Source organism: Blennius ocellaris, assembly GCF_963422515.1.
Source record: "Blennius ocellaris genome assembly, chromosome: 14".
Lineage (NCBI taxonomy): Eukaryota > Metazoa > Chordata > Actinopteri > Blenniiformes > Blenniidae > Blennius > Blennius ocellaris.
In genome coordinates, this window is record NC_137663.1 from 10,496,858 (window position 1) to 10,511,883 (window position 15,026).

General features: G+C 39.4%; 1 protein-coding gene across 5 annotated transcripts in view; it reads right to left on the reverse strand.

Moving 5' to 3' along the window:
- The window catches only part of gabrg2 (gamma-aminobutyric acid type A receptor subunit gamma2), a gene marked incomplete at its 3' end in the record, with an annotated part of 50,059 nt that overhangs the window by 22,088 nt on the left and 12,945 nt on the right, over positions 1–15,026 (reverse strand). For all 5 annotated transcript variants that reach the window (XM_080509462.1, XM_080509464.1, XM_080509466.1 and 2 more), the window contains 4 exons: positions 12,666–12,733; positions 9,419–9,639; positions 7,910–7,992; positions 5,626–5,763 (listed from right to left, as the gene is read on the reverse strand). In XM_080509462.1, the coding sequence (XP_080365588.1) occupies positions 5,626–5,763; positions 7,910–7,992; positions 9,419–9,639; positions 12,666–12,733 (510 nt within the window). The remainder of the gene's footprint in view (positions 1–5,625; positions 5,764–7,909; positions 7,993–9,418; positions 9,640–12,665; positions 12,734–15,026) is intronic.

Below are 15,026 nucleotides of genomic sequence, written 5' to 3' on the forward strand. Positions count from 1 at the left end.
GAACACATTGCTAATCACAATGTTTATTAATGTTTCACAATCCCAGCAGTGGGCATTTGAATACACAAGTTACATTTCCCCAATTCATGAAGGCAAAAGGGGCTAAATCAACTTAGATAAGATCCTTCTGCACCTCCTTAGTAGATCGGCTTCTACATGTAGTTGTATAATTTTTTTTAGTGCTCAACTGCAATCGGCTCCTGTGTCCCATATTCCTATTCCTAAAATGGATTGAGCAATTACAGATGGATGGTTGGACAGATAATCCATGTCCACTGTGCTATTTACTTAACTACTGGGACATAGGTTTTCAAATGATATCAAAATCTATGACTTGACATTTGTAAATGTGTGCTATTATGCAGGCTTATAAATGGATTGTTGCTGGCTTCAATTAGATCCAGCATGACAGAAGGACACACACAAGAAGATGAGTGATTATCCTTGAGGTGAACAACGTTACCGAGTAGTTTAGCTGCACAACACTCAAATCTTCTGCATCTGTGTTACGCCCGGTTCACACGGCAGGATAATTAGGCCGCTTTTGGCCCGGATTCTCCCCTTCCGACAATCTTTAGGACGCTCAGGTCATTATAAGATAATCTTATCAGACATTCCTGCCGTTTGTGTTACGTTAAGACTGTTCTCGTCTGCTCGGAAAGTTGTTGGGACCGCTCCGATCTCAAATCGGGGATATTCAACATGTTGGATTGTTTTGGCCCGAGTTCTCACCGTGTGCGGTGTCCTCCGAGGAAGTGGTGGCGAGGAAACGCCGGACCGGAAGCACACGGGGAATCCAAAAATCAACACGGTTGTCATGACAAAAAAAACCAACGCCTCTTCTTTTTAAAATTAGTTTGTTTTATTTAGCATAAAAACACACCACAACTCGAGAGATTTTGCGAGATTTCCCGTCAGATCTCGGGATGTTCGCGAGTGAAGTCGGTTTGTGTGTGGCGTGTTGATGTTGCCGAGTGGCTGCACACCACACACTGTGCGACCAAAACCTTTAAACCTGTGATTATTTATCGCAATTTTATAATCCCGCCGTGTGAAGCGGGCATTACTCTTCTTCATGCTCGTCACGGGTGTTCTGCAAGAGTCCTCACTTGCCCTCACAGTAATATTGTTTCAGCCTGCGAGTGTGTGCATATATGCGTGCGTGCGTGTGTGTGCGTGTGTGTGTGTGTGTGTGTGTGTGTGTGTGTGCAGGTATAGGCTTCCAGGCAGGACAGACAACCCTGATAAGAAGTGACATGTGAGAGGCCAAGCCTTTGGACACTAGCTGAGGGAAGGAAGACAAACCATATAAAAATGAACATAGCCTTTATAAAAAGCAAAAACAGAGCTGGACGAGAGCAGCAGATGGCATGCCCTCTCTGGCGCCCTTTCATTTCATTTTCACTCAATTGCTCTTTAATCTTGCGACACGTTTTATCTTTTTATTATAAAAAGAAAACGGGCTAGCATGAGAACCGGAGCACAGATACACGAGGCGAGAAGAGGAGTGAGCACTGGCTCAACTTGTCACAGTATGGGGAGATTGGCTTGTCTCACAAAATGAGAGGCAATCTCTTCCTCTGGCAATCCGCTACAGTCATCATTGTCTGGATCAGGCCCATTCACCTGCCTGCCTGTCTGCTTAGCTTGCCATTAAGTGTTCTCCTGTTGCCTCACTTGACCCATCCCATCTCATTTTGTTTGATTCAGCATAGTACTTGAAGTTTATTTCTTTTTTTTTTTTCCAAGAGTAGGTGTAAGTTACTATGATCTGCCGTGCAGGGAGAAGACACATGACCTGAAGGACAGTCACCTTGTTCAATATAGTCCACTGCCAACAGAACTCTTATTAGTCTAGACTAGAAAATACAACCGGGCTCTAATGTCACTTCATCCTAATACAAAAAAAAAAAAAAAGGACGACTTGCTTTTTGTATTTTAAATGACAAACCTTTAAAAGACTGTCTTGTTAAGACAATTTATATGCTTAAATTATAAAACAAGCAATGGCATCGGGGGAGTGTCTGATGTGTCCCAAATTCATTCAACAGTGTGGCAGTGATCCCAAATACACAGAGTCATAAAGAAGAAGAATCAGCATCAGCAGAACAAGGAGTTCGGTGGCAGGTGCTATGGCCCTTATTTACAATGCTTTGAACAAGCGTCCACTAGGGTACCTAAACACCTACTTAAAAGATGCAGATGTGGCAGAGATGCTGTTCTCGACGCTTGGAAACCTTTTGTTTTACTGCCTTTAGAGATGGAGATGGTTGCACTCCTCTTTCACAAATGTTTTTCACCTCCTGAGTCATCGTATTGTTCCTAATCCTTTACATCTGCCTGTAAACATGTCAATTACATCATAAAGATTTTAAAAAAAGTGCAGATCAGCGCCACCATAACACACCTACGTGCAAATTATTAAGACAAGCCCAACAGAATAAGACAAATTAAAGTAAAGCTAGAGTTTATTTCCCCACTCAATAATTGTTTTTTGCATGAGGATGATCTTACTACTACTTACTATAAGAGTAACTTGTAACCGTTACCAACGCAACTGAGGCAAAGCATTGAATTCAGAGTTGAAATATAACTTTTAAGACATGCAGGCAATTTCCTTACCATCATATCAGTGGTTCACAACATTTTTCTTGAGGGACCCAATTATATTTTTTACCATCATAAACTTAGGTGACCCACCCACCCATCCACCCACTACACTACATGTGAAATACAGTTTATTTGTAATATTCTTTAACGATGAGTTCCATTTTTCCACGGATGAATTGTTTGGGTTCACAACACCATCTCGGGGTGTTTAGTGGCCTGGTGTCTGTTCAGCTTACAGTTTCAAACTTTCATTTGCCAGTTTGTCATCACAAAAGATACATTGAGCTCTAATTGTATTCATTGCTTCAATGAAGCCATTTTATATGCCAACTCTCGAATGTTTTTTTTTTGTTTTTGATGAAGATGTTCAAATTCTAGTACTTTAAAATTTGTGATTAGTGTTTTTATTTTTTTTATATTTTTAAATAAATGATACACTTTACACAAATTCCAAACGTTTAAACATAGTCATTTTTTTTCACACAAATGAATTACATACTGGCTCACCCAGTGTCAAGCCGTTAAAAAAATAAATAAATATGTTGCACTCCTTAAACTCAAAAGGGCTTCATGACCCACCATGAAAGTTTGTATGCCACCTCTGAAAATAATCACTGCCCATATCAAATCCATATTCAAATCATGACAAATCATAAAACAAAACTATTGTCATGCTTTTTCAACCAACAATCTAAACATAAGTAGAAGCCAGCAGTATCATAGTATGAAAAAAAACCAAAATACATTGTTCAGAAGCACTTTTGTCTCTATGGCCGGTACTTGAGACAACTGGGCAATTATAACACCTTAACTGACTGCTTTTTGAGACAGATGTTGTGTTTACAAGTCTTCAAGCAGGTCAGATACCCAAACTGACTGCAAAATGAGACAAGAGGTCTCTCAGCCACAGTCAAGGTTCTTTGCTCTGACAAGCGAGCAGATGGCCGTTTGTGGAAATAACAAACTAGATCAAAAGCAGAGAGAGAGTCAGAGGACCCTGCAAATTCTCCAGCATGGCTCAGACTCTTACAGATAGCCTTTTCATGTTGTCGATTGGACATTTATTTTTTTTTTTTTAAACCGAAACACGGAAAAAGTGACTTTGTTTTTGAATCAACTTGCGCAGCAGCAATTTAACACAAAAATAATACATTTTGTGCATTTGTGTGTGCATACCTTACTCCAATGCCTATAAGTACGAGTGCTTATAAGCATTTAGAGACTTTGTACTGAACACATCGCTTCTGTTAGGAGGTCAACACATATTTAACTGGTTAGGTTGCTCTGCAAAACTGCCAGAGTAAATTATGTAAAAGGTGATGGCTCATTATGTTTAGTCAGTTTTTTTTTTGTATGTGTCACATTTATATATATAAAAAAGCTTATCGAAAAGGAATAACAGCTTTTACACCCCCAGAAAACACTTCAGAAACAATAGATTATATAACATCAGAGTTAACTGTTAACACCTCCACCATCTGGTATAAAAAACAAACAAACACAATTTGCATGCCAAAACAGTCTTTTTTAAATGTCACAATTAACAGATCTTGCAAAAATTTTTTTATTGATTTTGTAACCAAGTACCTTCATATGTCAGACTGGGATCTTATCTCCAGGAGAAAGTACAGAAGAACGTTACATGACTTAAACAGGCAGATTTGCTCATTTGCAAGAACAATGACCCCACACACTTGATAGATGACTACATTTGTCAAATATGAACTTGGCTACAGCTAAAAAAACAAAACAACTAACAAATCTGCCATATGGAGGCTGATAAATACTGGCTACTTTTTCAGTCATTTATTAAGTTTGAGCTTTGGGCTAATAAACATTGAGACTGCTAAATATTTCCCACAGTTATTTAAAAAATGAAGCTTGTGAGGAAATGTGTAACATATGTATGTGTAATAAGCTCTTGTTTTATTTGTATGTCTATGCGGATGATAAGTATGGGCTTTCCTCTGACCAAAGTCAATCTTTCTGCCAGTCTTTCATTGATTTGCACCACAGACGAGCCTAAAGAACACATAGAGTTCCATGCAATACTTTACACACATTACTCGGGGACGTCTCAGCAATATAAACATAAACAAATAAGCATACGCATGCCAGCCGTTTGTGATACTTCTCTAAAACATTAGCCCTGTCCAGTGAGAGCAGATGTTTTTCCTTGGGCAAATATCCATATTCTCACATTAAATAGAATCCAGCCCGTCAAATAGAAAAGCACTCCGATGCAGAGTTTCCTTTTCAGTGCCTACGAGGCTCTGCATTCTTAAAAGTCATCCATCCTTGCAAGTTAGGTTTGAAATGAAGCATTGTTGACCCAGGTATGAAGGATGAACTCGTGAAAGAAATATAGCCAGGGGAGATTTTAGATGATTCTAATGATTGCACCACCACAAGTCTTATAATTCATGTTTGCAACAAGATGGAAATAGAGAGACCTTCTGAATGTCGTACATTTTCGAAATGAGGGCTGAAATAAAAAAATCTGAGCGAGCGATATTCATTGGCACCTATTGGATACCATCCTGGAGCACTGCTGTCCACTTCCTACATTACAAGCTTGAGCTCTTGTAATGTGCCATCCCACTCGGCCAAGCAAAATAGCTCTATCGAAAATCTGTTTGTCTGTCCTGCGGGGGAAGTGAGCTATACGAAGGTAGAGGTATAGATTATATTTGAGGCCGTGGAAGCTAAAAGGGGATAAAAACATGATGGATCACCTTTTTGAGTCTCTAAACATTGTTGTTGTTGTTGTAACCATTGGCAACACATTGAAATAATTATACAGATCGCATGCATAGATTTCAAGGTTGGATGAACTGTATGGCTTTGGTCATTCATCTCTACTACTCGGTGACAAATTACACTGGGAAAGGTGCCACGTCAGTCAGGATCCTTGGTCTGTCGCGGCCCTCACACGTTAGTGGAAAACCATATTGATTCAATCAAACGTTCTCAATAAAACACATCTCTTATGAGTTGCAATGATTGACTTCCTACCTGAGACGGTCCTGACAACCTCTGAGGTGTTTCTCAGCCCCACAAAGGAGAACTGGTAGAGCCTCCAGGAGCGAATGTCTCCAACTTCCACTGAGCTCCTTTTCCATTTGTACACAATCTCCTCCCTTGGGTAGCCATCTGAGGGAGTGAGAACAGTCCGGATGACACACTGCTTAGTTGAAAATCAAAAGGAAACCCCCCCCCCAAAAAAACAGGAGAGGAGCTCTGTGCAGAAATGACACAATTCTTTTCAAAAACTTTAACATTCACGGAAATATCTTAAAACTTGAGAGCTTAAATATGCTCTCTGTTGCAGAAAAAAAAAACCCCACTGCCTTGCAGCTTTTTTCTTCAATATAAAACAAAAACAGAGCACAGTCTGTTTTATTTTAAAGTAATCCATACACACAAACCATTTTATGAAAGAACCATTATATAACAGTCTCCTGCCTCCTGCACAACATGTTGATCGAGTCCATCTGTGAGGAGAAACTTAGTTTTCACTGAAAACTCTCAAATACAAAGCTGACATTAAAAAGAAAACCCAAAAAACACCAATAATCAGCAATGAGTGTCATTTCATCAATATTGCCTCCACATTTAAAGGTTAAGAGAATCAGCATGGTAATCTTATGCGATTCACTTTGACAAAGCAGCAGCGGCATTATAATATTGAAGTGATGGTTTTGAATGTGTAGCTGTTATCTCAGCTTGGATTAAAAAAAAAAAAAAAAAAAAGACAGTAAATCATTTAAGCAAAGAGCAAGAACCTGACTTTTCCCAGCCTTAAAGTCTGACTGCAATGATATATTCAGTCAGTCCTCTTCAGATTTCAGTGTAGTGCCATTTTCGGTCTGGAGTGAGCTACGCGATGAGGGAGTGGCTTGAATAATGCACGCAAACTTTCCTCGGTGCAAACTTTAAATGATTTTATGACTAAAGTGCTCTCAGACATCCAGTAATGGCGGACCTCAAAGGAGCCGGGGGATGAAAGGTGCTGCCCATTTGCCACATTACAGCAATCCAGGCAGGCAGTCGGCTTCTTCACTGGTAATGCATCGTGGAGGCATTATTGATTCAGTGTCCATTTTGGAAAGATAGAAGACAATGCTCGAAGAGTTACATAAATTAATTTAGAACCTCGTGGTTGAAAAAAACAAAAACAACCAAACAAACAACAACAAAAAAACAGTGATTAAAATATTAACATGTGATTCTTAGCAATCCAAGATGCTCTCCTGCCACTTGTGTGACGGTACGTTTATTTCAGGAGGCCTGATTTTGTCTGACTGAAGCCAGAAGCTCTGCAGAAGAGAGGCTGCACTAGAAAATTTACCATGCTTTGTTGCTTTGTGGCACGTGTTGTAAAAATATGCCGCGTGATAAATTTGCTGCACGCAGCTCCGCCTGCTACTTCTGAGATTGAGCTCATGTACTGTACATCAAGCATTTTTTTTTTTCTCAAAGTTCTGAAAACATTCATGGCTTTCATCAAATTTAAATGAATGCCACTGTTCCATTTTTAGGCACCCCGCCTCCTTGTTTTTCCTCTTTCTGGTGCACTGACTACAGCTTTTTAGGAAGCATTTTCTCAAGAGAATGTCCCATGGTGCATCTCTCTGTTGATCCATTGTGGCCTCAATTGCATAACTTAGCACCCCAGTTACTCTTCACATGGAGGGACTGACACAGTTGGAGTTGTGTCACTTCCCCCCCCCCCCCCCCCCCCAAAGTAGCATATTGACCGAGTGCAGGTAAAGGTGTCAGTACTTCCTGTGGTTGAGATGTCAAGTAAATTGATAAAACACTTTTCTGAGTGCCACTACATACTATGGCAATAAGGGGATAAATTACATTTTCACATCTTTTGTATTAAAATAAGGCAACAAAATGTTGAAAACATTCAACTTTAGTCTGAAATAGCATTAAAATGAGCCAAAGGGCATATTTGGATTATCTGAAGGGCTTTTTTTATTTACTTAAGTTTTACTTTGTCCTGCTAATCCAAGTGCAATCGTGTACATTTAGCGCATGCATGTGTGCATTTTCTATTTCAATAAATATGTGTAAGACTAATCTGTTTCAGAAGCGACTAAGGTTCAAGAAATTGAAAGCTGTTAAAAGAGCAATTAATACATTTGGCATGAGGTTACAGTCTTTAATTTTTTTTTCTTAAATAAGATTTCCTGCTAATTTCCAGAGAGCATCTGTGCATGTTTAAGATAATGGACAGGAATGCAGGGAGGAGTGACGCAGTATGGCATCAGCATATGGCCAAACTTACAGCTTGAAAACTCCAGGGGACACGAGTGCTCATCCATCGGGAAGTTGTTCAGTTTAAGCTGGCACTCGGCATCGATGGTCAACCTGCAGGGACACACAGTTATGACCCATTAACAAACAACAACACAATGTTTTCACATATACAGCATATGCAAATATAATTAGTGGCCCAGTTTGTATTAAAAATGGCAGATTGTGAAAAATCTGACCTCATCCTTAATGACACTTATTCAAATTTCATAAAATATTGTAGATGTGTGGGGGGGGGGTTGTTTTTTGTTTTTTTGCTGCAACATGCTCGTCTCTTCTTGTCACACTTGAGGAAGTTTGAAGGCAAAGTCATTAAACTTGTTCTTAATGAGAGGATGACCTGAATGACTTTATCCATCCATGCACTCGCTATTGTCATGTATCATTGTGCTGTGCATCACAGCGGTCATCCTAATTAACCAGTGGTTAAGTTCTGAGTTCCTTAACAAATTAATGAAGTGGAGGGGTAGTGTTCTGCATAGGAGAACATCCATCACGGCTAGATTGACTCAGACGACTTCACTTTCTCTCTTATTATCACCGGTGATATATTGTGGTGTCGGCGTAAATGTCTGCTGTATTTATGATGGCATGCAAACATGATGAGAAATGTAATTAATATTTTTCCTTCATTTTCCCATCTGTCTGCCACATATTTCTCCGTTAACCCCCCCCCAGGTTTAACACTCCAAAACGGAATATGGTTAGATATGTAGTCAGAGGTAATGAGTTTACACTTAAATTAAAATGTGTTGGTAAATCCCGAGGTGCACTCAAGTGGAGTTAGGAAAGCGATTTTGAAGACATTTCACAAGGCAGCCTTGGATGTCATTTTATAAGGCTGACTTCCTGTATATTCACATGTATGTCACTTGGAAAGTTGAAATTCCCCAGTTCAAGATTCAAGATAATCAGCCTTATGATCCATATGGAAATGTATTATTTTTGTCCTTTGCAGCATGCAAATCAATTTTGAACTCAACATTGTCATTTAGATACAGAATTAGTTTCAGTTTTTGGGGGAAAAACTTAGATTTGAAGAGTTCTACAGTTATTTGGTGCTGATCAGAGATGTCAAACATAGGGCCCGTGGATGAGACAGTTTGATCACATTTCCAATGTGCCGCACCAAAGACAAACTTTAAAGTTTAAGGTTATCATAGCACTATTTTACCCGTCTGACCCACAAAAGATGAGCTTGGGTCGTATGTAGCGTCTGAACTAAAATGTGTGTGACACCTCTGATCAAGACACATGATATGTAGAAGTAAAACTAAATGTATAATGTCTGAAATGAAAACTTACTTACAGCTGATGTCTTCGGTTAAGTTCAATGATCGTGATAGACACTAAATCAAATTATCTCAAAAATGTAATTCCCCTTTGAAGTAAAACGTAGGTTCAAAATAAATGACATTCATCAGATATCTTCGGTCATTTCCCTGATTTATGTTTACTTCTATACTACTTTGTTTTTTACCTGAGAGTGTAGAGTATCCTTCCGTCATTCCAGATCCTGAGCATTCGATTAGGTGTTGTGATCCAATGAGCGTCTGCCTTCTTGGAGTTGCGGAAGAAGGTGTCTGGGATCCAAATCTTTCCCACCATGTTGCTGTTAAGACGCAGGACCTTCATCGTGCTGTTGAATTTTAACCTTCTGTCGTACCAAGTCTGAGCGAAAAAGATGTCGATGGTGTATTCCTGGTGACATAAAACACAGCTTTACCAGAATCTTCATTTATAAGTTGAACATACTTTAAGTTACATAGTCAGGCAAAAAGTGTTGAATCCATCCAGCGCTGTCACCAAGGCGCTGCTTCTGACTGTGAGCAGCGATCAGGCCATCTTAAAATGTGGCCTACAAATGCAATCGTTCTTGCAGTTTGAAGGAAAGTCTTCTACGCTGGTGAAAACTCAAAGCTGGAGAACAATTTTCCCCTCACACAAGACAGTGTCTATTCAGGTCGAAAAGTTCTTTTGTCCTTACGAAAGAACGTTGCTGAAAAAGACCATCTTGACGTCCTCAACCTGAAAATTAAATGTTCAATCGGGCAATTAATAACTGCGTACTGTTTGACTGAAGTATTACCCAACCTTATAACCTGCTGCTTTGACAACACTTTGTCCTGAGCTTTGACAAAACCTTCCATCTTCTGTTATGGAATATATATATATATATATATATATATATATGTGTGTGTGTGTGTGTGTGTGTAATGGCAGCACAGGCAGAATAAGGGAGCTGAGAGAAAAGGTGAGATATGCTCTGATGTGAGAAAGAAAGAAGAGGCAGTGAAAGCCGGGGAGAAATCTGTCTTTTGTTATTCATTTTGTTATTTGGATGTGTTGAGCCTCAAAGTTCAAAGTGAGGTACAGCAGGAGAGAGAGAAAAAAAAACCTGGGGATTTGTGTGCAAGAAGGCATAAGCATTAACTTTCTGACAAAGCTTGAGCCCAACAATAAAGCCTGAATCCAGGCCAAAGAGTACTAAATGAGATTTGAAAAGCATTTTCACCTGGTTACATTCCCATCTATTCAGCATATTTCTTTTTCCCCACAGGGACAGACCAACAGTCCAAAACTAACAGCAAGAGAAAGGTTAAATGCCTTGATCTTCACCTGAGCCTAACCCAGCAGGATAAACGTGGGCTTTTTCTCTATATTTATGTACACTCTGGGTTTCCTTCAGGAATCACATGTCTCTCAGTTAAGAAGGTTGCACACATTAAAAGCATCCAAAGACTGTTTGGCTGCAGAGGCTACAATGCATGAATTTAGAATTATTTTTCAGATTTCAAGTTCTTTCTCAGGGTTAACCTGCCCCAGCACTCTCCGGAGTTGTAACTTTTCCATAATTCAAATATTCCTCACGCATAATTAACAATTAACAAGTCAAAATTGTGTTCATGCTTAGACACACACCCCCGCACCATCGGCTTATTCTCTACTCTTCAGAAGAAGGAAAAAAAAGAAGAAAAAAAAAGCGACCAGCCTCCCTTCATTTGTCACGTCACAGTGTGGACGCGCAGACCAGCCACACAGATTACATGTGAATGTGAGCCCATCAGTCAACCTTTGATGTCAGCAGAATGCCCTCGCCACACAGATGCAACCGTGCATGCAGGCGGACGCCCTAATGCGAGCACAAACACACATTTTCTAACTGATGCCATCAAGTGATTCTTCTCTCGCAACATCATTGTGGGTGCAGTTAAAGAGAGTGGGCGTTTTGGCTAAGACTAAGTGAAAGAGAATGTCATCGCCATGTAGAGCAGACTTCTCTGCAGAAATACAATTGAGAGGAGGCTCTCAGCAAGGGCATGCAACAATGACAATGATTAAAAAAAACAACAACAACAAAAAATGCAGTCGAGTTTCTAAGAGTCTCCCAATGATTGTTTCAGTGTTTTTCCTCCAACCTATTCTCCACTGTTTTAATCATTATTTCTGCATCACAGTCATCACACCCTTATTTCTCAGCAGTACCAGTCATTACCACAAGATGAGTGTGGGAGAAGGTCTGCAAATACTAATCAGCTTTTTTTTTTTTTGTGTGTTCACAGTAATATATTGGGAAGATATTTGGAACTTCACACCAAAAGAACAGCTTATTCCAAACATTTTAGGAGGATATTATGCCCAGTTCTGAAAAGCTAATAAAACTCATCAAATGAAATGACTGTCTCTTTAACAGGGGTGTCAAACATAGGGCCCTTGGGCCAAAATGGGCACACAAGAGGCTAAATTTCAAATAACTTTTCTTTGAAATTGAGCCTCTTGTGCGCCAAGGTAAGTGTGTAAAAACATGCATAATGAGCGGCTCTAGATGTTTTTACAATTCACAGTATTTTGATGGTTTCATTAAAATTGACTTCATTATGAGATTATAGTCACTATCTGTAGTAATTGTGTGTTTTTAAAATAATATATGAACATTTTTCATCACGTATACTTTGCGGTACAAATAATAAAACCTTTAGAATTTCAATTTAAATGTTATTATAGCAGTATTTTACAGGTCCAGCCCACTCAGGGTGAAATTGAGCAGCATGTGACATCCCTGCTCTTCAGCAATCACGTTTTACTGATATGTTCATCATGGCCACATTATTGTTAATATTACATAAATTGAATCAAATTGTTAAAAGCTTGTTCGAAAAAACGAAACAAAAAACAAAACACTAATTATCGCTGTTGGTAATTTAAAAAAATAGTCCTGCAGCCAATATGATGTTTTCGATAAGACAGTGTCTCCAACAATAACAAGAAACAGATGATCAAAAGCTCAACAAAATCTTGTCTTCAAACCAAGCTCAATGAGAATCACAAATTGGTATATTTGCCTTAAACAAACTACAAAAAGTGTGAACAGGTGACACCTCAAATATTTGCTGATGCAATTTTTGGCAAATACAAAGTGAGAAGATTTTAGAATTTGCTGGATGCATGAGGAAATAGTGTTTTGAGACCCGGTTACTTGTTTATCAGTGTTTCTTAATGAAAGAAACATTTGCCTGATTGCAGTCAGATGAATTAAACAGGCCACATTTTTTTATTATTTTTTTTTTTCGCCTGAACCACAATGAAGTAGGATGAGGTAAACCAACCATTGCTGACAACAGCAAACATCTGCCCCTGTTGCAGCCCTCCTTCCAGTTTCTAACAGCAGCTTCAGGCTGATTATTAATAGTACTAGAGGCATATTAACATATTCCAGTATCACTTACCATATTAATAGCATTCACTGGGCCGATGCTGTTGACAAACATGTCGGTGTGGATCACTGTTGGCTTGACTGCGAAAAGAATAGGAAAACAATATTTTAGAGACGAGCATTAATCCTTCATAAACATGTACGGGTTTGAGGATGGTGCTTATTATCTCCAAACTTTGGTTAGTTTTCCAATGAAGCCGTTCTCGAACATAATTGTTGGACTCGGAAATGTACTAGTTCCCATACATCAAATTGCTGGGCGAAAAGGTTGCTAGGCAACAGCAAAGACGTCAGCCATCAGAGTGATCCCAACCCTATGCGCTTGTTATCAGAACTTGTGATATTTTCATCTGTATGCGACTCTGGGGATGAACACAGCTTGTGAAAACTTTCTTTAAAAAGTGTAAAAGACAGAGATAACAGACGGCATTCCACCTTCTCTCTGACCAAAATAATTATCTTTAAAAAAACAACAACAACAACAACAATAGATATATATATTACTGAAATAAAAAACCCTCCTCCGGTAAATGTTCAACGAGACACATCTATAAATATACACATTTTTGATCACTATAAATCAATCAGTTTATACGAATGTTGTTGAAATTTAATAAAGTGGTTTTCTTTTGCAAGATATCGCTTTGAATCTTTGACCTTGTTAATAAATCATCTTAAATCCATTCCAATTATGGAGTCATTTACATACTTTTTGAGCACAATAACACATTTCCAGGGTGTTATCCGGTATGTTATGTATCAAATAACACTAATTAAATAGAAGGTGCCATCCGAAATCGGAGCTTGCACGTCCAATTGTTTTTTTTAATCAAGACTTGATAATTAACTTTGTGTTTTTGAGCAAACTGACCATTTGGCTTGTTTCGCATGCTTCCATGTATGTAAATAAATCAGCTTTGCTTGTGCACTTGCATCTGTTGACCATTGTGAGTTCCACCTTCTGGTGTGTCCCACCCACACTGGTTTAGTAAGATGGCGAAGCGGGTTTCTGACAGAGTATGAGTGAAGAACTCGGTCGGACTGATATGAAATGGACATCCATCCTCTGTCAGGGCCCCTGAGTTAGCCCTGGATCAGCGCTCACACTGCCATCTGAGGTTTACGGTTGACTGGGCGTTACGTCTTGGGGATGAGTGAGGTTCAGACTCAGGCGGCCTCGAGGCTCCATGTTGGAGTTAAAGCAAGTGTGAGATGTAGACGGAGGGGATGATTCCAGGTTTGCATTCAGTTTCCATGTCACTCACGGCGTGAATGTCGACCTTTGTCCCACTCTGCAGATACAGTACAATTTCTATATGCATGAAAAACAGACACACACGCAGCTCCTGGTGGTTTTCTACTTGCTTTGACATATTGTGTTCCGCAAGTTAATATGGATTTCTTCCAGTTACATCAGTATAATTAGAATATTTAGGCTGGGACTGTGCACGGACCAGAATGTAGGCGACATAATCAACTGTAGGCATGCTTTGAATACAATATTTATAGGAAAAACAACTCAAATTTAATTTTCTTATTTCATGCAGCCAGCTGGACAGCGATAGGCCTCCATCAATACACAAACAGGTGCCAAGAAATCATTATTACAAAATGCCACTGACTGTGCAAACTTGCTGTCTGAGACAATGTAATGCATGCCAACACTCCCACTGCAGACATCATGGTAGAAGGCAACTCTGACCACAGCCATGCATTCCCAAGGATTCACACATCACTAAATCCTCTTTCACAGTTTACTTCAGATCTTTGTTGCTGCTCTCCAAAGCTGTTTCTTCTCTGAAATAAAAAAGACCTCGATCAATGAAATAGCTGTGTTATGAATACAGGATTTTCACTTTTGATTCAATTTTCTGTCCAATTTTCTTCATTTCATGTGTGCTATACACTCCAGTGCCATTAAAATTAAATGAGCATCATAATGGACTTCAAAGCAGAGATGTGGCACAATCAGCAATTAATCTAAATCTATGCGCGGCGGCGTAGATACTTCACTTTGCCTGGCTATGGTTGGTTGGTTGGCAGCTCAGATGACAGCACAGCCATCTAATTATAACCCTGGTTTAGACATGTAACTTGGTAGCAGCTGGAAGACCAACGCTGAGAAAGCAAGATCATAGCACATTTGAAGACGGTGGCAGTCGTCGCCCAGTTACGCAGCTTCTCGTTGGTTGAAGCTCCACCTCAAAGCAGATCCGGACTGCTCTTGAACTTGCAGTACAGACCCTCTTCTAAAGTCACAAGAAAATGAAACAATGCCCCTCATGGAGTGTTTCACGTTATATTCTTGAATGTATCGTACAGCGTACAGAAAAATTTATCAATGCAGATGGGTGTAAAGGTCTATCCATACACA